The sequence below is a fragment of the Oryzias melastigma genome, linkage group LG20 (assembly GCF_002922805.2).
Source record: "Oryzias melastigma strain HK-1 linkage group LG20, ASM292280v2, whole genome shotgun sequence".
Lineage (NCBI taxonomy): Eukaryota > Metazoa > Chordata > Actinopteri > Beloniformes > Adrianichthyidae > Oryzias > Oryzias melastigma.
Genome location: NC_050531.1, coordinates 8,783,259 through 8,808,706, shown reverse-complemented (window position 1 = coordinate 8,808,706; position 25,448 = coordinate 8,783,259). Strand labels below are relative to the sequence as shown.

At 38.8% G+C, this 25,448-nt stretch overlaps 2 protein-coding genes and 1 long non-coding RNA gene across 7 annotated transcripts in view; 1 reads left to right on the top strand and 2 right to left on the bottom strand.

Annotated features, from left to right (window-relative positions):
- Positions 1 to 2,457: 2,457 nt before the first annotated feature.
- Positions 2,458 to 25,448, top strand: part of LOC112151087 — a 78,180-nt gene continuing 55,189 nt past the window's right edge. For 2 of the 5 annotated variants that reach the window (XR_002920072.2, XR_002920070.1), the window contains exons 1-3: positions 2,458 to 2,531; positions 7,820 to 7,884; positions 10,406 to 10,516. This is a non-coding gene — a long non-coding RNA (uncharacterized LOC112151087). Of the gene's footprint in view, positions 2,532 to 7,819; positions 7,885 to 10,405; positions 10,517 to 12,141; positions 12,267 to 14,109; positions 14,246 to 21,680; positions 21,751 to 25,448 lie in introns of those variants that run through there. The other 3 variants (XR_002920069.2, XR_002920071.2, XR_002920068.1) reach the window with 3 other exon arrangements.
- Positions 8,096 to 14,326, bottom strand: slc22a13b (solute carrier family 22 member 13b). Its single transcript, XM_024279746.2, has 10 exons — positions 13,918 to 14,326; positions 12,594 to 12,697; positions 12,346 to 12,500; positions 10,574 to 10,745; positions 10,359 to 10,479; positions 10,191 to 10,285; positions 9,259 to 9,473; positions 9,076 to 9,184; positions 8,815 to 9,009; positions 8,096 to 8,735 (listed from the first exon to the last, which is right to left on the bottom strand). The coding sequence occupies exons 1-10, from the start codon at positions 14,290 to 14,292 to the stop codon at positions 8,678 to 8,680; spliced, it is 1,599 nt and encodes a 532-aa protein (XP_024135514.1). The 5' UTR covers positions 14,293 to 14,326; the 3' UTR covers positions 8,096 to 8,677.
- The window catches only part of LOC112151084 (LIM domain and actin-binding protein 1), a gene marked incomplete in the record, with an annotated part of 12,617 nt that continues 3,463 nt past the window's right edge, over positions 16,295 to 25,448 (bottom strand). Inside the window, 5 exon segments of the mRNA XM_024279742.2 lie at positions 16,295 to 16,695; positions 16,778 to 16,950; positions 18,247 to 18,377; positions 23,273 to 23,320; positions 24,036 to 24,181. Coding sequence (XP_024135510.1) covers positions 16,782 to 16,950; positions 18,247 to 18,377; positions 23,273 to 23,320; positions 24,036 to 24,181 — 494 coding nt within the window.

Here is a 25,448-nt window from a genome sequence, read left to right as displayed (position 1 = left end):
AACTACTAGGCCTACTACTCTACTCTACTACACTACAACCCCCCACTCCATCCCACCACCCAATAAAAAGAAACGTACAATACAAAAAACTTAATTGAATAAGATTAAAAAACATTTTCCTACATGTGTCTACAATAACTGTATTGTCCTGTGCATAATTACTAGATTATTATTGCAAGGAAATACTACTAGGCCTACTATTCTACTACTCTACTACTTTTTTTTTTTTTTTTTTGGTGTAAGAAAAAGTAGAAACTTAAGAAGACTCTGAGGAACAACATAGAAAAAAATTTAAGAATCTTTTCACAGCATTCAGCTTCCGTGGTTTAGTCAGATACTTTTTATAGATTGCCGCCGCAATCGTATTGACATTTTGGGGATCAATTTCCATCAATATGACAATATAATCTGGCTTTTCCCACATTTTGATCAGATCCTTATAAACACGCTTATAAAGATCTGTCAAAATGTCTTCACAGTCTAACTTAATGTTTTCACATTCGACTGTCTCCCATATTTTTTCAACAAGCTGTGTCATGTCAAAGTCTGTCTCAGTTAAGGTGGACTTTGAAACAACATGTGAAACCAAGTCAGAAACTGACCATTCCACGGCTGTTCTTAACTCTTGCTCCTTGTGAAGGATTGGAGTTTGTGGAGGTGTTTCTCTTTTCCTCTCAACAGTGAAGGATTGTTTGGATTTTTCCTCCTCAGAACTTTCACTGTTGACAGGTGGCTTGATTGAATCTGCAACACTTGGACTTGTGTGTTCAGCCCCAAACTGTGACTGTTTGGCCCTCTTCTGAATTCCTTGTTTCATCTGAGCACATATGTCCGATTGTTCAGCTCTTTCTGTACCCTCGGGCTTACTTTCTGTGACCGCTGGCTCTGTTTTTCCCCTAAATAAATTGTGCTTTTGTGCGTAATTTATTAGGGTGTGAGCAAGTGATTTTAGCTTTTTTTGCTGACTTTTGAATTTCTTTATTCCCAAATTTATGGTGAAAAATGGGGATTTTAGGCACTTTGATTTCTGCTTTTTATTAGCAGGGCCATTTTCTGTGTCCTTTGTCTTTAGACTTCTGACAAGAAAACTTAAACGAAATACCTTTTTTATTTTGGCTGCAGCAAATGATTTTAGCCTTTTTGCCCAATTTTTACATTCTTTTACTTTTACTATTGCCCTTGAGGGAATGCACGATTTTAGGGTCTTAGGTTTTGTATCAGGATCCCTGACTTGCCTCTCAGTAGCCTCGAGCTTTTTTTGTCTGGCCGCTGTCTTTTCTTTTTTGCTAAGTATATTTCGTTTAAATATATTCTTTATTTTGGTTGCAGTGCATAATTTTAGTTTTTTTCCCAGAGCTTTCATTCTTCTAAATGGTGATCTTACGATGGTGAAGCATGATTTTAGGCAATCCTGTATCGGTTTTATAATAGCAACACCAAGTTCACCTTTAGCTTCTTCCTTCTGGAGCTGGGGTTTTTCATCCAGAAGTTGCTTTTCTTTATCCTGGCTTGGTGTGACTTTACTCTGGTGTATTACTGGATAATAAAAACGTTCTTTCCAAAGTTCAATATCTTTATAGTAGAGTTGTCCGACTTTCCTATGGAGTTTTGTTGATCCATCAAACTTTTTGGACGTTTTATCATCTAGTTGTGTGTCTGCACCTTTTTGTTCTTCAGTCTTTGGTGATACACTGTCAGACTGAAGTTGTGTGTCTGTAACATATGTCTGTGTTGCTACTTTTGCAGGTGTTTTTAGGCTTTTAGTTCTCTTTTTTGGGAGAACCACTTTTACCTTTTCCTTCTTTTCTTTGATTGTTTCAATCCCAGATTTCATAGCAGGAATCCATGGTTTTCGATTTATGTCAATAGGTATCAAATTGGCTTTATTGACAGTTATTTCTTCAGGTTCCTGTGCTTTTGTCTGACCTGCATGCTGCTTTTTGACCTTTACAGCAGGTGATTGGGACTTTTCAGTTGCTGGTTTGGGTTTTGCAGTCTCCCGTTGAATTTTTGGAGACTCCTGTGTAGTTTTAGCAGCTGAAAGTTTTGATTTTTTGGTTTTGCGTTTTAATTTGGAAGGCCGGAGTTTTTTCTCTGCTTCTGGCAGTTCTGTTTTATCAGAACGTCTGCGTCGTTTTCTACGTTTTGCCTTTTTCTGTGTAACAGAGGGACTTTCTTTACATGTTTGAGCCTCAGTCTGTAAAACGCTTTCCCTGGGGGTCGCCTTTTTATCTGAGGATTTTCTCTCAAGCCCTGCTCCAGCTTCCACTTTTCCTTTTGCTTTAGTTTTTTTCGTTTTGGGCTTTGGCTCAGCCAAAGGTCCAGTTTTGAAAATTAGGTGAAACATTTCTTGCAGATACAACAGCTTGCTTTCTGTTTCATCAATGTAAACACCCTGATGAATGTCACCTGTGCTGGGACTCCGGATCTCCTTTCGGGGGCGGGAAGAGTCGTCCGCGGAGGGATACCCGAGCCTTTTCCGGATTTCCATGAGGTGAGAAGATTTTCTGTACGACTCGCAGTTTTCGTCGGTAGGTAACACGATTCCGTCGAGAAGTGTCGTCCTGTTTTGACGAGGGATAATGTGCTGAAAAACCCTGTCGAGAAATTCCTCCATGGGCATCGGCTTCAAATCCATCCGCAGCAGAGCTAGTAGTTCCGCCACATGCTCGCTCAATGTGTAGTTAGCGAAGTCGGACAGTTCTTTCTTCGTCAGGCTGCTTTTAAAAGCAGCAATTTTTTGGTTGACTATGTGTTCCAGTTGGGCCATTTTGCCAGCTATTTCTTTTCCGGCTACAATTCCCTGCGAAATATAAATCTTGGGATTACACTTGAAATGAGTCCAGGCTTTTCGCCTCCCTATTACGGTTTTTCTTGCTAATCAGATGTCGTCATGCCTCATAATCTCTGCGAAAGCTGACGTTGGCGCTACACTATTATACATAATATGATGTATTAATACGACGCTCAATTACTTGTTAATACGCATTACGCAGTACGTAATACGTAATATAGACCCTTTTCACGTGACGTCACTCAAAATGGCGAGTGTGCGGAGTGGCTTCCGGTTTATGGTTTAGAACAGGGGTTGCAACCATAGACTGTATATAAAATAACTGGACGAAGCAAGCCCCCTTACTTCCGTGTTCCATATAGGAAGTACCACTGGGTTGCAAAAAGGCCAAAGTCCCATTGACTTACATTGAGAAACAGACAGTTATTTCTCAGTCATTTTATATGTCAGAATAATCATTCTTCCTCTGCTGCTTTCTGCTTAACTTCTTTTTTCTAATCCTAATTTTTTTTTAAAGATTTTTTTCCATTATCACAAGTTATTAGAGTTATAAATTGACCAATCAGATGGCTCAATAAGCGTTTGTGGGTCTGACGTCGACCGTCTGGGGGGTTTGATTGACAGATGACGGGTAGCCAATGGGAGCAGACTTCATCAATGGCTCCGTCAAAAGACCCTTTAACACCTACTTTACAATTCAACAATGTACCTACCAGTCATTGTTCTACTGTTGTTTTCCTCAATGGAATGTACCGATGCAGCAGTTTTAGATGAGGATTTACTCTGGAGAAATAGATTTCACTCGGAGGTTATGTGGTTTGGACTTTATTGTTTGTTTAATGTTTGTTTTTCTTTATTTCACTGTTTTGATTGTAGCTTATGTAATCTAAGTTGCATATATGCGCATAAAATCACCAACCAAAGATTTATTTTCGCCGAACTTTAGAGCTTCAGCCTGAATTAGACGCAGCCGTCCGAGCGCCAGAGAAACATTAAAGGACCTGATCGTATTTTCAAACAGAAAGAAGATCCAGCTGTTCACTTGTTAGGATGGTTATTTATTTTAAATACCGCTGAAAGCACTTCTCACGTGCATCTGATCAGACTAACGTGGCCGCATGTAAAGAGACGAGTTGCGGCGCGGGCGCGAGGGGGACACGCGCCGGTCTGCAGCAGCGTCACCCAAATGCTCCTTTTATCTCGACAAAAAGGAATAAATGTAAGTAAATCCAAAAGGACCGCTGACAGAATCAAACGTTGGAATGGTTCTTCCTCAAAGGCTTCAAGAGTGACTTGTACAATCAGCCCAGTCTCAGTAAAATGCATACATATTCCACGATTTGGGAAATACCGTGTATAATATACGCCAAAAACCGGTTTTTGCGTGCATATAATACGCGCGGTCCTAAACGTGTTAAAATGTGTTTTCCACGTTTGACACGTCCCCTGGTGGAGGCCTGAGCATCACAGACAGCCCCGCAAACGAACAATTTGCTCTTCTAATCCTAACCATAACCGTAATCCTAACCTTAACCGGGAACAACGTCATTAAGAAAAGAGCCGGAGGATTTCTGACCACGTGATCAAAACGAAACCTAAAAAGCCATTCTCCCGAGCCGCCGTTATTGAAGGTGTTTAATCCGTGTATCTTTCGTTCACGGATTGTGTTTACATCCGCGGTCGGCTACATGGTAAAGGCATGGAAAGAGGCAGACGGTTGCAATAATCTCACTCCTGATTGGCGACAGTACTTCCTGTAGATTCCATGACTCAGCTATGACTCAGACCAATCGCTGAAGATTGTTTGCAAATGGCGGTATCCATTTCAGGAATTGACGGTGAAAGCGGCGGCCTACTTTCGCGAGGAGAGGAAGTAATGCATTTCCAATGGGGGACCTCAGTGCTTGCTTTGTCCATTAATTTTTACAGTCTATGGTTGCAACCTGTGGCTTATTTCTCCCTCTGTTGTTGCTCTCTGGTGAAAATAAATACATTATTTTTAATTCAAGTTAAAAGATAAATAAAGAAACTCAACTCACTAAAAAGCAGTTGAAGGACAGTAGTATCACGCCGTGAGGCTCCTTACTACATTACCCACAATGCCCCAGAAATAAATACATCAAGCAGTTCTCATAGTTCACCAAAGTCAAACTAAAACAGATTTCCTAGTGTTGTTTACCACAGAAAATCAAAAGGGAAATTTTGTAATTAATATGCACAACAATATAAAGTGGATTTGGTATTCCAAAATACAACAAGTATTACTGAACTAGCTCAGATTTAATCTTGGTTAGATGTATGAATTGCTGGCAGAGATGCACCACAAATAATAAAATAAACTGTATATTAGAATTTTTTTTAATCACCGTCATTACTTGCTGCATCGAGATAAACTTATGTGATACAGGGTGTCTTATTTTGAAAGGAGGTGAACTTCTATCAAAAGTTCTGTAATATTTTGGGAAAAAATACCTTTTTTTCTGTTTTTATTTTTGCCAAAAAGGAGAAAAAAACAATAGTTAATTTGTATTTTTCATAAGACTAACGGACAGCTGAATGCTGTTTAAAGCAATTTTACGTAAATAAGGAAAGGTAATTGTAACTGTAATTTTTATATTTATTTTATTTTATGTCCTACCTGGTTGTATTTGTTTTCCCTTCTAAGATTGTTCACAAATCAAAGTACAAATATCAGTAGTCCTGCCTGCATGCTCCACAGCTGCTTCCCCAAACTCCTATGGATGATATTAAATGAGTCGTGGATTATTTTTCACTGACAACCCGGTCATAGTTAGATGAAAAGTTAAAGGTACTTCACTGAAGTACTGCTTCTTTGATAATGAAGGTATTTAAGGTGTTCTTCTAATTTATGCTAATGCTAACGCTATAATCAGGGAAAATAGAACCTATTAAAGTAATATCTCCTTAATTGAAAGGTCGATATTTTCAATAGAACCTCTAATATTGAATGATTATTCATATTTTTATTTTGATTTGTGAACGATCTTAGACAGAAAATGAATTTATGAATAAGAAATTTTCTGTTGAATGTTCTATTAATAGTTGACTGCTACTGAATATTAAAGAAAAAGCAGGGGTACATTTGAGAGAACATTGAGGATGAGACTGGAACACCAAAATCAGGAAGTCATTAGTGGTAAAACAGAGCAAAATTCAATTCTGGAAATGTTTTATAATCTCTGCCATCCGGCGCATCCCCAAATCCTCAGGGAGTTTAACGTTGCAAGAAGCTCATATCTTGCGTTATTCCTTGTTATGATGACTTTTCCTTGTGAAAGAAGATAACAGTCACGTCCAAAAGTACTTGGAAATGTTGCATTATTGTTTTGGTCTGACACAAAAAAACTGAAAAGACAAATCAAATCTGGCAAAAATGAACACAAATGGACACTATTGTTGGCGCCCTTAATCTTATATTTGGCTAAGACAAAAATTTAAGCTTTGAAGGATTTTTTTTCTTCCAATTTAGATCTGACTGCAGGTGGTCTACGGCACCCCGGGCCACAATTTGGCACCCGTCTGGTACCAAGCTGTTCTCCCAGAGGGATTGTGGTTTTGTCACATAAGCTTGGACAAACTCCAGCTTTGCTTTTTTCTTTTCTGTGTTAATGGCATTGTCCTCCTATAGCGTCTCTTCATTTGGAGACGGTGTGAGCCAACACTGATGTATCTGTACACCAGCGTGTTTGGAAGTTAATCGTGGTTCTTTAACCACCATTTAACCATTTTAGTCTTCCATTAATTCCATCCAGATATAGAGAGTTTACAGTACACTAACAGGCTTTAAACCTCTTGATATTGCGCTCAGTGGACATGGTGACATTAATATCTCTGGAGAAGGCCTTGTAGGCCGCTTTACACTTCTTTCTTTTCTTCGTAACACACAACATATTGCAAACTGGCTACAAGTGAGATTGCCCATACCTGTTATTTTAATCCAGGGGTGTCCAAATCCAGGCCTCGAGGGCCAGCCTCCTGCTGGTTTTCCAGTAATCCTGCCTTATCTGGTGCTAATTACCTGGATCTGGTGTGTTTAGCCAATAAGGAGCTTTAATGGCACATTGGTTTTTAAAACATATAGGACACCGGCCCTCAAGGCCTGGATTTGGACACCCCAATCACATGAAATTTGGAGTAACAAATTTCTCTTGTTCTTTTTTGTCAGGTTTCACCTGTGTTTTTTTTTTGTTGTTGTTGTTGTTTCAGTTCAATCAAACACAATAAGCTTGTAAAAACCAAAACGTTTGTATAGGGAGCAGTCTTCTGATATAACTGCAAGCATGCCAATACTTTTCTCCAGGACTGAAGAGTCAGTAAAGTTAAGCTCAAGAATTCCTAAAGTGAGGACGACCTGCGCCACCTTGTGACGAGTTTTAGCCTAATCTGGACGGTTCAGACCTTCCCAAACCATGAAGTTCCAAATATCCCATTTTCACCAAAGACTTCTGCAGGTTGTAGAAGGAAGTATTCACATCAAATATAAACATATTTACATTCTGATTTCAATAGGAGTGTGGATCTTTCCCTCTCACACAATTCAATAAATGTCTTGATACTTTCAACAAAAACGCTAAAATCTAGATATTTCTTATTCATATTAGATTTAAAGATATAAATAATAATGCATGGTATTTTGACAGAGAAATGTATTCAGATATTGACTTGGAAAAAGCAAGCTTATGATTGGGCATCCGCTTTTTTGGATCCCATGTACATAAAACAAAGACGGTAACAAAATAAAACAGAAAGAGAAACTGCAGTTTGCCACAAATTGATTGATTTTATACCTTTTTAACCAGCATAATCTTGTTCATATCTGTGGTTTTTAAACGATACTGCAGTTGCTCGGTTAATTTTTGATACATATCGAATATCTTTTACATTCCTAGATTTCAAGAATTAAAAAAACCCCTGTATTTTCTACAATGAAAACAGTGTGAGAGATAATTTTGATTTTGCTCAAGTTTTTGCATATTTATTTAAGGATCTGTTTTTGATTGGCAGGGAGGTGAACCCAATGGAGCTTCAAGCTTCTCTCTGTTTGGCCCAATTCCCAGAACACTGTTGAGGTGAGTAAATTAAAGCCAAGGTGCCAAGCTTTACTTTAATCTTTCAGAATGCAACCACATGCATGTCTATGAACAATTCCTAAACTGCTTTAGTAAGAAGCCATATACACCTTTTTTCTCCAATAGTTATGCAGGATTAACTTATTTAAACGCCACAAAGACCCAGAGAAACAGATTTATTTGTAAAATAGTCTGGATGCACAGAAATAAACGCACAATAATCACAAAGTGAAGGAAAATAACTGTTTTATGTTATGAAAGTGGGCTGCACGGTGGAACAGCACTCTTGCCTCAATGAAAGTTTGCAGGTTTTTCTTGTGCATGGATGGTTTTCCGGCTTCCTCACACAGTCCAAAAACATGCTTCATAGGTTACTCGATTACTCTGAAAGTCATGTGGGAGTAGTTGTCCGCCCTGCAACAAGACTGGCGACCTGTCCAGGCCCAACAGTAGCCAGGACAAGCTCTGGCGACCCCGAAAGGGATATTGCAGGTTAAGAAAATTAATGTTATGAAACTTAAACTTTCACTAAAAAATAAATATACCACAAAAATGGGTAGATTTTGGAAGCTGAAAGATGAAAATGTAGCAGAAATTCTCTCAATTTTAGGGCGGGTTTTTAACCAAGCTAAATCCATCTTAAACAGTGACAAATTTGGAGTATTACCCTCAATAAATTGACTATATATGGGGTTTGTCAATTTATTCACCTTAGTTTTTTTTTTATACAGAAGAGGGTGACAGAAATAACAACAAGTGTAACAAAATACAGTTTTGAAAAGGCAAAACCAAATCACATTTTGGTGCTCTTTTCTTTTAAACTTTTTTCTGCAGTTTCAGCGATAGGTTTGCTGAAAAAGAAAAACGTTTATTGTTATTTTTTTTCTTAATTTAGAAATATGTGTGTTGAGAAATGATGTAGAATCTCACCTAACTTCAGCAAGGTCCTGTAGTTCTGCGTTGCAAGTTTCAGGTAACATTGCACAGAGACCTCCAGCGACTATAGGGATGATGCCGTAGATTAGCATGGGGATGGTGAAATGGTAAACCTCCAGGAGCCGGATCAGTGGAGCGAGGATTCCCGCCACACGAGCACACATGGAGTTCAGACCAACGCCGTTCTGCCTAAGAATAGAAACATTTACAACCTCAAATTTAGTTGATAAATAATTTTACATTTTTCCGGTTTACCTTAAAATAGTTGGGTACAGCTCTGCAGTATAAACATAGACTGTGGCGAAACTGGCCGTGGCGGCAAATTTCCCCAAAACAGCTATGACTGTTGCTACGATGGGAAGATCTGATGGACCCGGGAAAAAAAGTGAATTTTGCTTTTGATTAATGAAAGAAAAGTACATTTAGACTGAGACATACCTCTCGGTACAAGGAGAATCCCAAGACAAGCTAAGCCTCCAAACAACAGCACGCCCCCTTGACAGATTTTTCTCCCAAAGCGCTGGAGAAGCGGCAAAATGCCGATGCGTGCAGGAAATTCCACCAAGCCGAAAATGAATTGTGTGAGGTAAATATCCAGACCAAAGTTTCCTACGTTCAGACTCAGTCCGTAGTACATGAGGCTAGTTGCAAACCTGTTGAATGTTGGGGACATCATTAGAAATGAGTAATGCTGGAAATGTGGTTACAACCCAGGAGTCTGCAACCTTCAACACTTGAAGCCACATAGTTTTATTTCACCCATAAGAAAGTTTTACACTAATTTGTGTATATGTCGTTATTTTCATGATAATAATAAAGGAACTTTTGTGTTTTTGGCATGTAAGGACAAACGTAAAGATAAAAATTGCAATTTTTTTTGTTAAATATGAAATATTTTATACATTTTGACAGTTTCTTTGGTATAAATGTGTTAACATAACACACTGAAATCAAATTGGAGCTAACCATAAGTTACCCTTGTGGTATTTTTTAAACGTTAAGGCACACTTAAAATGATTTATTTTCAAAAATGGACAGTCCACCTTAAAATCCGGCACACCTTATGTATAAATTGATGAAACTGGTTTTCTATGCAGTGCTCAAAAATCCGTCAAAATATTTTGGTACGACCTTGATCTATGTCAAAGCTGCACCGCTTGATGGATTTTTGGACCATTATGGCTACCGTAGTCCAGATCCTGACCGACTGAAACTTATTTACTTGTTTGTGAATGACTTGAATAAAGTTTGACGTATCTGACTGTTTTGTTTTGCTTAATTAATGCGCCTTTATTGCTAAAAAGTATGTTCCTAAAGGGGTAAAAGAGCCACAAGTTGCAGAGTCCTGGTTGGTACAAGCGAACACCTACCAAACGGTGCTCATGATGACCGCTCGTTTCCTCAGATATGATATTCTGAAGATGTCCAGCATGGCTCCTTTTTTGGTCGTCACTTCATCCTCCAGCTAATAAAGTCAAGTGTTGTTATAAATCCAGATAGTTTTTTGAGTTTGTCAGCGTCTGTAGGATGCAGCTCACTTTGTCTAGGAGATCTTCAGGTACTTTCCTCTTGTTCACTTTGGCAGCTCTCCGTACTGCTTTGATGGCCTCCTCCTTCTTCCCCTGAGTGATGAGCCAGCGAGCTGACTCCGGAAGGACCCTGGTTGACAGAGAACCCTACAATCAAAAACTCTGAGGTGCATTTTAGGTTATTTTATCTTGGAAGCATGTTTGTGACAGGAGTAGCTGCTGACCAATAGAAGATGGGGAGGACTAGAACCAGAGGGCTGAAGAGCACAATCTGAAGGATTCTCCAGTTGTGAATTAAATAGGCAAGACCCGATAATAGGATCAGCCCAACAGGAGTGAAAGAATGGCAGATGATGGTGCAGAGGGCAAACTTTGAGGAATCACTCCATTCTCCACCTATTAAAACAAAGAAAAACGTAAATTAAAGGATAACCAAACCCTAAATCAACTTTCTTTGTCTGTTGATCTCTATAAATGGGGGTTTAAAAGTCTATCAATTGGCACATTTTTGACAAATTAAAATAAACTTGTTTAACTCTTAAAAATAGTTAAAAACTGTTGGTATTCTGCCCCCTACAGGTTGAAACGAAGTATTACAGTTAAATTTTGTGATTAGTTAAACTAGGGGTGTCAAACTCAATCACACACAGGGCTAAAATCCAAAACACACTTCAGGTAGGGCACCAAGCAGATAAATCATTTTTGATTAACAACAAGATTTAAAAAAAAAAACATAACTATGAATACAAACAGGCAGGTAGTTCCATTATACCAAAATAAATCAACTTAAACATTAAATAACTTTCAACATTTTGCTGTCTATAGAAAAATATTTTGTCAAAAGTATACAAATTAGAAATAAAGTAAATTGTAAAAGAAAAAAAACCTCGCATTTCTTTACTTTTGTCATTTTATATAAGAAATTAAACTTATAAATATCCCAAAAGGTTTTGCTCTCCATAAAATGTATCCTGTCAAAATGATATTTTATCTATTAAATTGCATATATTGGCAGCAAGGCAGCTGACGCACTGTATGATGGGATTTGTAGTAAATTTTGTAGTGATGGCCACCGACACAATGGGCCTGCTGTCAGATCTGGCCCCCAACTCACTGTAAAGACCTAAATCAATGCAAATTGTGTTTCTTTTTCGGTGTTTTTGCTTTTTAAAGGACTTTTCTCATGATTGAGGACAAATGTAAAGAACATTTTTTTTTCTTTTATCAAATTTCGTGAATCTGGAGCAGACTATACAATGCTGTTTAAAAAGTTTGCAGTTTTTACATTGAGAGGCCTCAAGTTCCCTGTTTCACTTGATCCCATTTCATCCTGTCAAATCGATCCATTAATGTCTTAGTTTTCCTCGTCTGAGCGGGCATCTGGCTCCAAACTGTACGGCTGGATGGCTCCAGCATTGCTCGCCATCTTTGTTGCACTCTTAATGAAAGAGTGTAAACAATTAAGGTAGGCTAACTTTGTGCAAACAGTGACACCCACAACTCGTAGGTTCATTTCTGATTAGTTGCTGCTCTGCAGAAACTATTTCCCAGAAAATTACTTTTTTTTAAAAAGAAATTTAGACCCACTGGGAACGCTTTGAAAATAGATCAAAAGATAATTGGAGTCGGACTTTGAAGTCTTTTTGTAGTTATAGTAACTAACCAGGCCCCCAAATCAGGCGTCCAGATCAAATATTTTATGTTTTTTAATCAATTTCATTAATGGTTTGAATGTAGCAATGGAATTATTACATTTTTGATGGCTTTACAGCAGTTGTTGTACTTGTTTTAGTGCCTGCATAGCAGAATGGATCCGACCTTTAGACAGTAAAACCCATGAAAAAAAGACAGCACATCATTCTTTGGGGAGTCAACCAACCAGAAAGATGACGTCAGTACTAAACATGCTTGTTTCAGGTAAATAAAGAAAAATGGTTTCCTCCAAGTGTGAGTGTTTGTAAAAAAACGCTGGTGAAGGTGTGACTATGTTACTCACCTATGACAAAAGCATTGACCACAATCCCAGAAATGGCAACGCCGCAAAAAAACTTGAGTACGATGTATACGTAGATATCAGGTGCAAAACCGCAGCCTACGCCGAACACCAGCAGCATGAGCAGGGAAAGCAGCACCACAAAGCGCCGGCCAAACCTACACATTGACAAAAACAATATAAGCAATATTTAAAAGGCACACAATGCATTCTTATTCCACTGTGTCAAAAATGTGTTTTTTTTTCTTTACCTGTCAGCCATCTGCCCCAGGATAAATGCCCCGACTAGAAGACCAGCCATGTAGATGGACTGTGAAGCCTCGATAAAGCTGCTCCTTTCACACACTAGATTAAACTGACAGCAGGAGAAAACACATTCGTCTCATATTATTTCACCTAAATCTGAATCGTTGTATGAATTTTACATAATCGATAATTTAGACATTTATATGACTTAAAGTCAAAGTAACAAGCAGAACTAAGCATAAAGCGATTTTCTTGCTGACATTTTTGAAGTGCATCTCGTCATCTGACCGGCCCCGACATCACTTAAAGCGACTGTTTGGACGCATTTTGGCTATTATAATGTTGAGGATCGATTGGATAAAAGTCACGGGGGGTGAAAATTATGTCACAGCAAAATTAAACAAATTTGAGAAATCACAATGTGCGGTTAGCTAGACACTATTTCATTTGTTTGACGTAAGTTAAAGAGCGTTTCATTAAAGCTGGTCTAATGATCACATCTTATTTAGGGTTGTTTAGTTGAGGGAAGAATTGATTCTGTGAAAGAATTTTGATTATCAAACAAAATATTTTTTATGTCAGAATTTTAATAGAAGATAAACAAGTATACTGGTCTTGTATTTACTTAGAAATGCACTCAGGTGTGAAAAGGAAGTCATATTAGCCTAGTGTATTTTAGTAAAGAGAAATATTTAAAAAATATATATATATAGATCTGGGGTGCATTAATAATCATTTTATAATCCAGTTGTTGCCTTCTGAATCATAATTAAATACTGTGGTAACTGAAGATTCCCACCTTTAATGTTGGCACCAGGTATTTATCCCTAAATCCGACTGGTTGAATATTCAGCTAAAGATGTCCTGGATTGATTTTTTACTGATCAGACCGTTCTCAACAAACCAAGATCGAGTGTGAAATCTGATCGACAATCACAAATCACGATATGAATCGAATCATTGGTAAAATGAATTGTTATACCCCTAATTTCTGCGGAAATTAGGTATATTTCTATCCCTAATTTCTAAGGAAAATTAAACAAGAAAAACTGTCAAAGACAGAGGTTTGTCACTTAAATGCATGTGTTAGCTTTATGGCTACTTTATGATTTATTCACGGGGCTTGAGCTGACCAAAAGTGCATTCAAACTGGTTTTAGTGAGTTAAACAGGTAACATTTTTTAAAGGCAAAAGTGAGGCTCTTTAAAAAACGCATTGTAGTCATCTCCATTTAAAGCAAGAGTACAATCATTAAAAAAAATATATTTAAAAAACTGGTGGCCTTTTAAAGGTATCAACAAGTGAGCTTCACTGACAAGTTCCTCTTACCTCTGTCACAATACTGGAGCTGCCTTCTGGCGCCTCAAAATCTGTTCCATTAACGCAGCTCGTCGTGCTGTTGAGTCCGTACTTCTCAATGATTTCTAGATCCAGGTCTACAGGTGTGAACATGCTACAACTTTCAAACTTCCCCTCAGTGTTCACAGGGATTGTGAGATTTCGTTTTCTCTCATCGGTCAGGTTGTGTCCCCCCTCCAAGATCCAGTCGGTGTTACAGTGGTGAGGAAAGTTCATGCCAGTGAACACCTGGCAGATCACATCAAATGCTACAAATACGCTGGGGATGCAGAGTGCAGCCACCAGACGCTTCTGAAACAAACCAAACGCTCCGATCTCCTTCAGGATTTGCTCAAATTTGCTCATGTTGAGCAGCTGATTGTCTCCACGGATTTGATTCCAAGTGAAGTTCGATCACTGACTCTGCATTTAACTCTCATCCTGCTGAGTTAATGTTTAAACGAGCAATCACTGGGCTTTTATGACTTGTCAAAGTGTAAACAGACTGCCAAGGTACAATCATGCACAAAAGGTTAATGCTCTTTCCTTTAATAAAAAAACAAACTACTAAATTACATTAGCACAGCCCTTATAACCTTTTTTACAATACAAATATTTGTTTGATTGAATTGGAGCCAGAAAGTTAAACATGAACGTTTACCTGACAGTCTGGAGACACTTGTCAGAGAAGAACCAAACTTTTATGCTGCCAGGTATCATAGCTTCATAGCTTATGGGATTTTTTTTTTAATATTTTTTTTTTTGCTATATTATTAACCTGTTTTTGGTAGACATGTACTTTTTAAATATGTAATGAGTGCAGTGGCATGCCTGCTACTCCTTTTTGGACAGTTTTCCACCACTTCTGGGTCTCCGAGTGTATCGTTTACAGCTGTCGTCGCTTGGCAACAACAACTTCTCCATCTTTTAGAGGTCCTTCTGAGTTTGCAGAAATCTTAAAGCATTTTTTAATGATTTCGTTGTTGCATCTGTCCTCTTCTATGGACTGAGCTGCTGGGAGGGTGGAAGGATCAACGACAGACTGGTGCAGACTGAGATCCGGTTCTGTTCTGGAATGTCCTCTAGAGTCTGTGGTTGGGGAGAGGAGGATGTTATGGAAAGCGGAATTCCATCATGGACAATCCTCTTCATCATCGTCTTCTGCATTGAGGAGACTTTACTACACACTCTCATCCTCGACTCGTCACATATGGTTTTCACACATTCTGCATCACTTTTCGACATTTTTGGTGTCCCCAACTTGTCGTTCTTTGATGTGCTTTGATGGTCTTATGAAATCTCGGGTTCCGAACACTCAGGAAGCGGTACTTGATTTGGTAACGGGTTAGGGTACCAGTTGGGGACCCCAGATTAGAGTATGCATTTTTTCCCTGTCTGTGGCCCTCGGACTGGAACCGGTTCACAGCCTGGAGGTTGGAGAACCCTAATTTAATGGGAACAGCCACCACGTCAAAAAACGACAAGTTGGGAGTCACTCAAAACGTCGGAGGGGGCCCGAACCAGTCGTCCATATATGATGAGTTGGAAGTGAGAATGTGTTGGACTTTTACCACCTCGCTGCAGGAAGGAGCGCCTTCGCAGATCTTTCTTCAATTCAGCTATTAGTCTCTACATAGACAATAATCATTGTTGTCATTTATATTTTAAGTGTTTTTTTTATTTTTTTTTTGAATTTTGTATTTATTTGCTGTGATTAATAAAGCTATAGTAACAAAGTAACTCCCCCTTTTTTGTTTTTTTTTTCTATTTTTTTCTATTCCAAATCTAATAACGAGACTTCTTCTGTTAAACTCCTTTTATTGTAAAAAGAAACGTGAGCTATAGATCGGTGTGCAATAAAATGCATTCTAATGGGAGTGCAGGTCGTCATGAAAATAGAACGCTCAATTGTCATGCATGTGATATACGTGTATAGTGAAGTATTTATAAGGGTTATGGAAGTCACACACACTTGAGACGTGCGGGTGATGCTGGTGGCGACCACGCTCAGATTGTCTTATTTCTAACAGTCACTTGAGCAACATTAATGAACTCTTTGCAAAGCGTCCAGGATTTGGGAGTTAAAAGAAAAAGAGAAATCCGTATGATACGCCTGCATCTCACCTACTTTAAATGTTCATTGCAACATGATAGAAAAAAATGCTCCTTTTTTCTTTACAGGCTGAGCGGTCTACGACTCTTCGACAGTTGTGACTAAGACATATGATGTTTCCCTGAAAGTTCAATAAAGTTCCAAACTTGTTTTCTTATTCATTTAGCTTTTTAAGTCTGAACTTCGTCTGTCTGACCATAAAACAGATTGGAATAATAAAAACTAACTTTATTTGGTTAAATTTCCTTTTTATTGTTTAAAGTTATTAGTCAATTTCACATTTCTTGAATTTATGACAACATAAATTATACATACATTTCATTTTTATTACACAAAAATATAAAATTACATCAAAAGGAACTATTATTTTCAGATTCTTTTTTTCATTCTGGTTAAACCAAACCTCCAAAAACCTTTATTTAAAGTTGTTACAGTAATATGATGTTGAAGCCAACCAAAGTGTGATTTTAATTTTATAAATCTTACAAAACCAGAATTTTAAATGTGTAAACATCTGCATACATTTGCAGTTCTTAGAAATTCTTAGAAATTCTTGACACTCAGCTGCAGTGAAATAGCTAAACATTAATGATCAGTCAGTATAAAAAGCAAAGGCAATCATTTGACAAGCTCCTTCCTGGTCCCAATCACATCATCTGCTGAATGAAGCACAACATGCAGTCACATACTGTATAAAGAGGAAGATTACTAAAGTATTGCCTCAGCCAGCGTACTCGCCTCTCTATGCTTCAGATTCATCCGTCATTCCGGGGGCTCCATTCCTCAAAATCCAGCGGTTTTTGTGCTGAGTGTGTCCAAAGCCTTCATCGTAATTCCCCTTTTCTTTGAACAGTTGTTGGTAGTGAAAAATGCAGTAGAATTCTCCATTTAAGGGAGCGAAACTGTACATGCTACAGATGAGTACACTGTTAGTAACACTTTATTTGGAAAGAACCACAACTTTCACATTCTTCAGAAACTTCTATTATTAATCAGGAAATCAATAAATTGATTGAAGACCATGCAAATTTGTTTTTTAGATAATAGTTTTCAAGGCAAGAGGTGTTGCTTTTAGCCCTATCCACACACTTTTTGTTTGACTTTGATTAAAAAAGTCTTTCTTGGATAAATTTTGAACTTGTTATTTTTTTTTAAGAATTTAATGACTGAAAACATCTGTTATACTTTCATTAAAATGTATTTTAGGAGAATATTAGAAAAAAATATCAAGAGGACATGCAAATAATCCACCTTAATGTTCCTTAAAGTTATAAATCAGTGTTTTCAGAGTATATGTGAGCTGTCTATTAACAATATGAACCTGCAAGCTCAGCAGGGAACATTTTAGCTTAATTAAAGGGTAACTGTTCCTAAGAGAAACGTGCATGTTGTGTCATTTCATACTGATACTAGAGGATTCATGTTGTATGGTGGTTTATAGTTGGAGGAAACAGAATTTTTCACCTACAACGTTAAAAAATGAAATGTATATTTGGAAAATGAATTTTTATTGTTCACTGTACCATTATTCATTTAAAATACTGTTAGGAATTAATGTGTGTACACTCATGATAGTCTAGTGGCTTTGAGAAGTTTAATCGTCCAAAGATGTGATATAAAAACTAATGAAACCTAACTAAAAAGCCAACAATGGATTAAGTATTTTATGCTTAAAAAAATAACCTCCTTTTATCTCTCATGGTACTTTCTCTGTAAGTGTACAACTAAAAGTCAGTCTTTTTGCTAAATTAAGTTGATGATTTTCAGCACTATTACTTGAACGTGTTTTATGAAGCAGCACAATTAATAATTTATACATTAGTAATTCTGGATGTTTTCAGCTTCAAAGGAATCTGCAAAATTTAAAATAAAATGCTTAAGATACTCTTCTCACTGTGTAATTTCTGCATTTTAAATACATTTATGAAACATTTGTTTGAAGACGAGCAGAACATTATGAGAAGGTGGTGTAAAAAACTGAAATCATTTAGTTAAAAATGTGTAAATGTACATTATATTTTTGATTTAGTGGTTGCGATTTCACTTTGAAAAAGCTGTCTTTTTTGTAATCACATTTGTATAAATTGTTTCATCATTAAAAACAAATCATAAAGGTTTTGATTAAATAATTAAGCAGCATTTAAGTCAATATAAATTTATAAAATCTGAATTTTTCTGATTTGAGTGAAGATATCTTTTCATCCCACCTTAGTTTTTTCTTGCATTTTTTACAGCAGAAGCAGATTTTGTGGAAAATGTATTTGTCCGCAGTGATTTTTTCCATCTGATAAACGGGCTTCTGACAGGCAGAGCACATCTCATGAGAGGCCGATTGGAACTAATAAGGAAAAGAATAAGACAAAGATGAGACGGGAAAAATATGTATTTTTTAACCAGGAAAAAGCACGAATCAGAAATAAATAAATAAATTTAGCTCCTGAGTAAGATTTTTAAAAACTACAATTACGGAGACTCAATGTGGGAAATGTTACATAACACAGGCAAATAATACACAAGCAAAAGTTTATTACACTCTCAAGTACTGTATAAATATGGCGAAATTCTGCAGGTGTAAGTCTTCACTGGGGTTTAAAGGTGCTGATCTGGTTTCTTGGCAGCTGAACTTCAGGATAGGTGGAAACTTGGTGTGTGGATGGACTGAAAACTGCCTGACTTGTGGCATTTATGGATTCCGGCTGAGTAGCCATGACAGTTTTTGAGGAGTAAAAGTGGGTTCCTGAGCCGTTCGTCTTTTCGTGATTTGAGTTTGCAGCGACGCCGTTCCCATCACGGTCAGTTTGCACTTCCAGCACGCTGACCTCTCTATTGGAGATTGGTGTGTCTGGATTTTGCCCACTTTTACTGCCGTTCATTCTTCTGTCTTGTGCGGGGCTGTTGCATATTAACGTCTTTGCTGTCCTAAATTTCTCCTCTTTTGAGTTCTGCTGACAGGTGGGGCACAGTCTGGTTTCCTGTGACTGAATAGCGATGGACGAAGGTGTGGATGGAGGGCTTTGTTGATGGGATGCAGAGGATGTTTCAACCGGAATTTCTCTGATGTTGTAACATTCATTTGCTCCCTGTGACCCCGTCCTGCCAGCAGGAGATGCTTTTCGCCCAAAAGATTCCCTTAAAAGACACGACAAACTTGCAATGTCGGAGTCAGATTTCAGCGTGGACACTGAGTAAAGCGCCTTCCTGATAGCGTCTTCTATGTCCAAAAGTCTCGCTATCGTCTGCTCTTTTAAATTCATGATTTCTGCACTGGCTCGCTCAAGATCGCCGTAAACATGCGCCATTGAGGAGGAGCTGTCAGTTTTCTCTCGAGGCACGGCGGGCCTTTTGTCCTTGTTCTCAGCTTCTCTGTTTTTTTCTTTTCTCTTGTCAGGCCTCACAACCCAGTCAGGGACACTCTCGAAGGCTCTCCTCAGGGCCCTGACATCGACCTCGCTCGTGTCCTTCTCTATTTCTTCAACCCGACTGAGAATGCTCTGCAGCTGCTCCTGCTTTTGCAAGTTGTCGAAAATCTCCATGGCGGCCGTTATGTTCCCTCTCACGATCTCATCCAGCCTTTCACGGCAGTTCTCCTCTGCTTGGATTTGTTCTGCCTTTTCTCTCATTTCAACTTTGCCTTCTTGTTTAACCTCCGCCTCCTGCTCGTCTTTCTTTATTTCTATCAGTCTACAAGTGTCAGGTGATGGGTCCACATTACTTTGCGCTGGCTTTGAGTCGTTAACTTTGTCTTCAGTCTGGAAAATTTTGAGTCTTTTGGGTTTTGGTGGAGCAGTCTTCAGGGAAAACTCCTTTTTCCCACCTGAATCTTGACTTGCCCCCTTTAAATCTGTTTGGTTTTTATCAGTTTTATTCCTGTTATCTTCTCCCGTTGCATTCTGGGAGCTATGCTTTTCCACTGCAGGATTCATCTCTGGTCGCCCGGTTGTGATAGTATTATCTGTTTGATTGCTTTCTGAAGCGATAGCTGAACTTTGAACTGGATCTATTTTGGTTTGCTGGAACATCACAGGTTCATTGAGAACCTCATGTCTTTGATGTTCCTTTGATCTGTCATTTGGTCTACTTTGTTTATTTTCATCTAAAATGGACACCTGTGGTGTTTTCGGAGATTGAGACGTTGATTTTTTGTTTCTTGTTTTTTTGTTTTGGGTTTCGTTAGACTTCTTTGGGGTAGTTGACTGATTCTGCTTTAAGTGTTGAGGTTTGGGCGGGATGGCTGGTTTTGGACCAGAACTTTTTTTAGATTTCCTCGAGGCGGGATCTGTTTGTCCTTTCATTTTGTTGTTAGCGTCATGTGGGGAGTTTTCTACTAACGCCCCTTGCTTTAATGGTGCTTGAGCTAATTTAGAATCTGTCACAACTTTTTCTTTTTCTTGCTCTTGTCGCTTTGCTTGACACGGTTTGTGAGAGTTTCTGTAAATCATGGCTGCTCTAAAATCTCCTCTTGTGACGTTGATGTTGGACCTTTCCAAGGATTCCAATGCTGCTTGCATTTTTCCCTGAAGAACAGCTTCCTGTTCCTCGTCCATTGAGGGTGATACTCGTGAACTGCTTTCTAAGGTTACGTCAGCTTGATCATCTTGTTTCAGGATCACGTCGTCAACTTGGTCCTTTTTGTTTCTAGCCTCATAGATTTGCCCTTTCTCAGACTTTTCGTCGTCGTGGTCCGTCTTTGTCATTTCATCCTGTCGTGTGATAATGTTCAATGGTAAGCATTCGTGTGAGCCTGCTGCTGTACATGACTCCACTTTTTGCCCAACATCTTGAGATAAATTGCCTAGAGGTTCTACATCTGCTTTATCAGAGAATTCCTGCAATTGGATTTTTTTTGTTTCTTGTAGTGACTGATATAACAATTTGGCCTCAATTGTAGCCTGTTGGAGGTCATGAATGGCATTTTGGAGAGTGGAAACCTGCTGGGCAGTATTTAATTCTTCCATTAATGTAGCTTGGTTGACATCAACCTGCTCTCCCGACTGTGGCACAACTGAGCAAAAAGCTTCCTCTTGTGCAAGGCTTCCACACTCATTTTTTACCTCTACACTGGAACCTTCTCTGGTATTGGTTTCTGTAGATTGACTTTTTGCAAATGAGACATTAGAAACATGTGCAGATGACATATGAGCATCCTGAACATTGGTTTTGTCTTTAGAAAACATGCTTTTTAGTTTCTTGATATCCACAGGGACCCATTCTGTGTTACTTTCATCCACTTGATCTCCGTTATGTCCTGCTAGTTTCTGGTTTTCAGAACATTCCTCTTCCTGAACAGCAGACCCAGCCTGAAGAGTTTTCAAATACTCAAAGTCGCCCTTTTCAATGCAATCCTTGAACAGTTTTACATTCCCCTTCACTCCATGCATGTCTAACTCAGCACAGATTTGTTGATCTTTAAGAGAGTCATCGATGGTTTCCACGCTCTCCTTGTCTGATGTTTGTGGAGGGATGTAACTCTTCACGTCTTGCTCATCAAAGTATTTGTAGAGGGAGTAAAGAACAACTTCAGTAAAGTTGTTTGCATCTTCCTGAACGATTAATCCTTTCCTCAGAGAGTTGTCTTGATTAAGGATGTCCTCGACAAGCTGAAGCATGTTGGCAGTTTTGAACTCGGTGTCTCTGTTTGCAGAGAACTGATGCTGATGATGGGGAACATCCACCACCATCGCCTGCACGTGTCCTTCCCTATCCTCCTTTAAGTAAGTAATCTGAGGCTTTAGGTTAGTTCGGGGAAGCAGTTGAAGGATGAGGTTTTGGGCACCACCTTCCGTCACGTCATCGTAGTCGATCTGAGGTCCACTATCTGATAGTAGGAATGGAGCTCTTTTAGCTTTCATTGTTTCGTTCACCTCAATAATGGCACCAGATGAGTGTATTGCTTTCACATGGAAAAGGAAACTCAAAGTTTCTTTAATGTTCTCCACTAGTGTCTCAACTTCCTCCTTGTTTTGGTGTCTGATCTTGTCAAACGGCATAGATTCAAACAGACTGGTTCTGTTCTTGACGTTGACGGTCAGCCCGTCTTCCGCTCCGACGCTCTGGTGATTCAGGCTTTCTGAATCAAAGGATTTCTGCTGTTCAACGTTTCCTGAGATGAATGGGTTGTTTAAAAAAAGAGCAGCACTTGTTTTTATCATCTTCCCTTGGCTTCCCGAATCAGAAAAACTCTCTTGCTCGGTGAGTGTTCCACCACTGCACACCACTTCATGACTAGAGAGGCCACTTCTTTGAGCGACTGCATCATTACACGACACCTGAAGCTGTTCTTCCATGTTGTTGGTGCTACTTTTGTCGCCGCTGTGTTCCCTCTCTTTGCATTCAGACTGCTTGTTTTGTTTTTCAAGTATACTTCCCTCGTCTCCAAACATAGAAACTTTCCCCTGAGACCCATCTTGGTTTGGCCTAGATATACTTTGGGACTGATTCTCAAATATCCTTCTAGTGGCTTGAACGTCTATTCTTTTCAAGTCTTCCTCACTGTATTTTTTTAGTTCTAGATTTGCATTAAATGATGTATCATCTTCCAGGATTCTCTCAGTTTGAGGCTCTAAAACAGTTTTGTTAAAATCACATCTTTCCCCCCCTCCCTGAGCTGTCTGGATCTTAAGGGTGGAAGGAAGTGCGTTGTCACCGAGTGCACGGTTCTCAAATATCAGGCGTCTTGTAAGGACCTCTCCCTCGTATCCAGTTTCACCAGCTGCCACCTCCTCCGAGCTCCAAACCTCAGCTAACTCCTCATCCACAAAATCGTCAACCATCTTCAGCTCTGGGTGAGTGTGCTTCAGGAGCCTCCTCAGTTCACATTTCTGCCGTTGTTTGTACAATGTTTCCCTGGAAAGTTGCAACGGCTCTAAAGGTTGAGAGGATGCCCTGGGAAGGTCCTCCACCTCTGCTTGGTGGGAGTCTTCTTCCATCTTAGAGGAACAAAACATTACTTTTAATGTTTGCTTCTTGTGACTGTCCCCCCAAAAAACATGCTCCAAAGTTGACACACTTACAAGAGCCAAAACATGCCTGAAGACTCCCACAATCCATGGGTTAGCTGAACTCCTGAAGCTCGCCTCAACTTCATACCAGCTTTTAGTTATGACGGTTGACAGTTTAGTCTGGTTTAGTCTTTCACTTTAGTTGCACTTATTTGGTTTTTGTTAGACATGTATGAGACAATGCAAACCAACAACAACATCTTCATGCCAACAATCCAGGAGTGCGTTGCCTTACCTTGGTTAGTTTGGTTCTTTTTCCAGATGTAAATGTCCTCTGCTCTTCCTGCATAGAACAGTGGTTTTAGCCTCACTGCATGCTATTTTATTGTGTTTTAAGAGCCTCTGCAGCAACTACTGACTGATATTTATGTCACATCATACTATATAATGTGATTCAATTAAATTTCAGTGGAAATTTTAGAATTGTCCATTCATTCACCCTTTCTCATTTACTTATTTATTTATTTTTTAGTAATTCATTCACATTTTTAACACACTTTGGTACATTGAGATTTCTCTAAACTTCTTAAACTTGCATCAGACGTTTAATTCCTCCTGGAATAACTTCCTCTGATGCACTTCTGCAAGCCTATCTGGATCTCTCTTTTTTTTTTGATCAGCACTTCCAATTAATTTCACATTAAGCTCATTACCGGAAAGACGCTCCATTAGATCTCATGCACTTCCTGTCGTCATCATTTTTGTAATATTCATATGATGCGTGATCCTAAATGAGGCTGCATTTTTCACTTGTCATTGTTAAGTTTGATTCATGGCGAGTCATCTGTGGCTCATTTAGAAGGCTTTATGGATCATTGCATTACGTTTTTTAAACGTCATTCATTTTAATATTTAGATACATTTCTATTGTGGTATAAAAAATGCAATTGATTCAATGTTTTTAATCACATTTGTCAGCTATAAAAATCAAAACTCAGCTTAAATTATGAATCTTTGCTAAATGAAAATAGGAAAAAAAACAGCAATCAGTTGATTACCGGTTTGGAAAGTTTGCGTGCCGAGTCCTGAGTTGCCACTTTAGACATGTAAAGCGCAGAAATGGCTCTGACTGAGACGGACACGACCTCCTTGGGATGGGCGACAGCGTTGTCTCTCTGCTCTGCAAATAACTTCCTCTTTTCCTCTGCAAAGACAGATTGATAACACATTTCAGTTAACAGGAGTTTAGTAAAGTAGAGTAGTTTCTGCACGTGTACTCACTTTCAACATTTTAAAACACCTTTAATTATATATGTTTTTTTATGTTGGTCTCTTTACAAGCTGAGGAATCGTTTCAATGAACAGTTTGAAGTTTAGTGAAAAAGCCATCAGGCTTTAGAGGGAGCGTTTTTGTTAAAGTCTTAGATCCTCGTCACTAAACCTTTTGTGCGTAGGTATCAATTTGCATTTCTAGTAATAGCGCGTCCTGAGGTGCTTTTTAACAGCTGTCATGTGGCTGAGTTATAAATGTCGCTTGTGAAGCAGCAGGAAAGATACCCGACTCCACTGACACATACTGACAATTAAAGAGCACACAAGTCCCTGCAGCTACAGTTGACTAAGCAAAGAGCTGCCAAGGTAAACAGACAAGCATCTTCACATTTTTTGCATAATTAAAGGCATTAAACTGTTGTAAATAAGAAAGAAATTACAGCAATTTGAAGGAGGCACACCTGAGTTTCATTCTGACACCATCAGAGAAAAATGTTTTAAAGAATTTTTTGCACATCTTCAGAAACTTTCATTGTAAATTAAACATTTACACTGCATTTTGTACAAAACACTGTAGGTTTAAGAGAGTATGCAGGCTTTCATGAATAAATGCAGTCTCTTACACGGCCTCATTCAAAATGCAAATCTCTACTCACTGAAGATGAATTATTCCCGATCTCCTCCTCCTCTCTGCATTTTGAGTTTCTGGTGAAATAAGTCCGATTTTTTTTCCCCGTTTGTTTGGTTCCCTCTGCGCGTCTTGGCTGCTCCGTCTTTCTGCCTCATCGGTGCCCCAGAGACAGCTGACCCTTTAACCCCCTCCCCTCCCGGCCTCCTCTTTTTTCAGGGATTGTAGCATGGCTGCTATTTCTGTCCAGCTCTGGAGTGGCCCTCCACACCAGGCTGAGTCAATCACAGCTCTGTGCACAGTCACTCAGTCTCTCATGTTCGGTCTTCCGCTTTCATTCATGAGAACCTGCATGGATCCGGCTCCTTTTCACGGTTTTAAATGATGTAGTGTTGAATAGTTAAAGACGGTCATGTTTAGACGCAATACTTCCTCCTTTAGAGTCTTTTGAGCTTTTTAACTGACCTAAATTTATGAATGGGAGAATCCCACTTTGCATTTATGCACTTTATGACCAAGTTGTTGATCATTTGACATCCAAGCTGTTTCAACAAACATTTTTTCTTTTTTA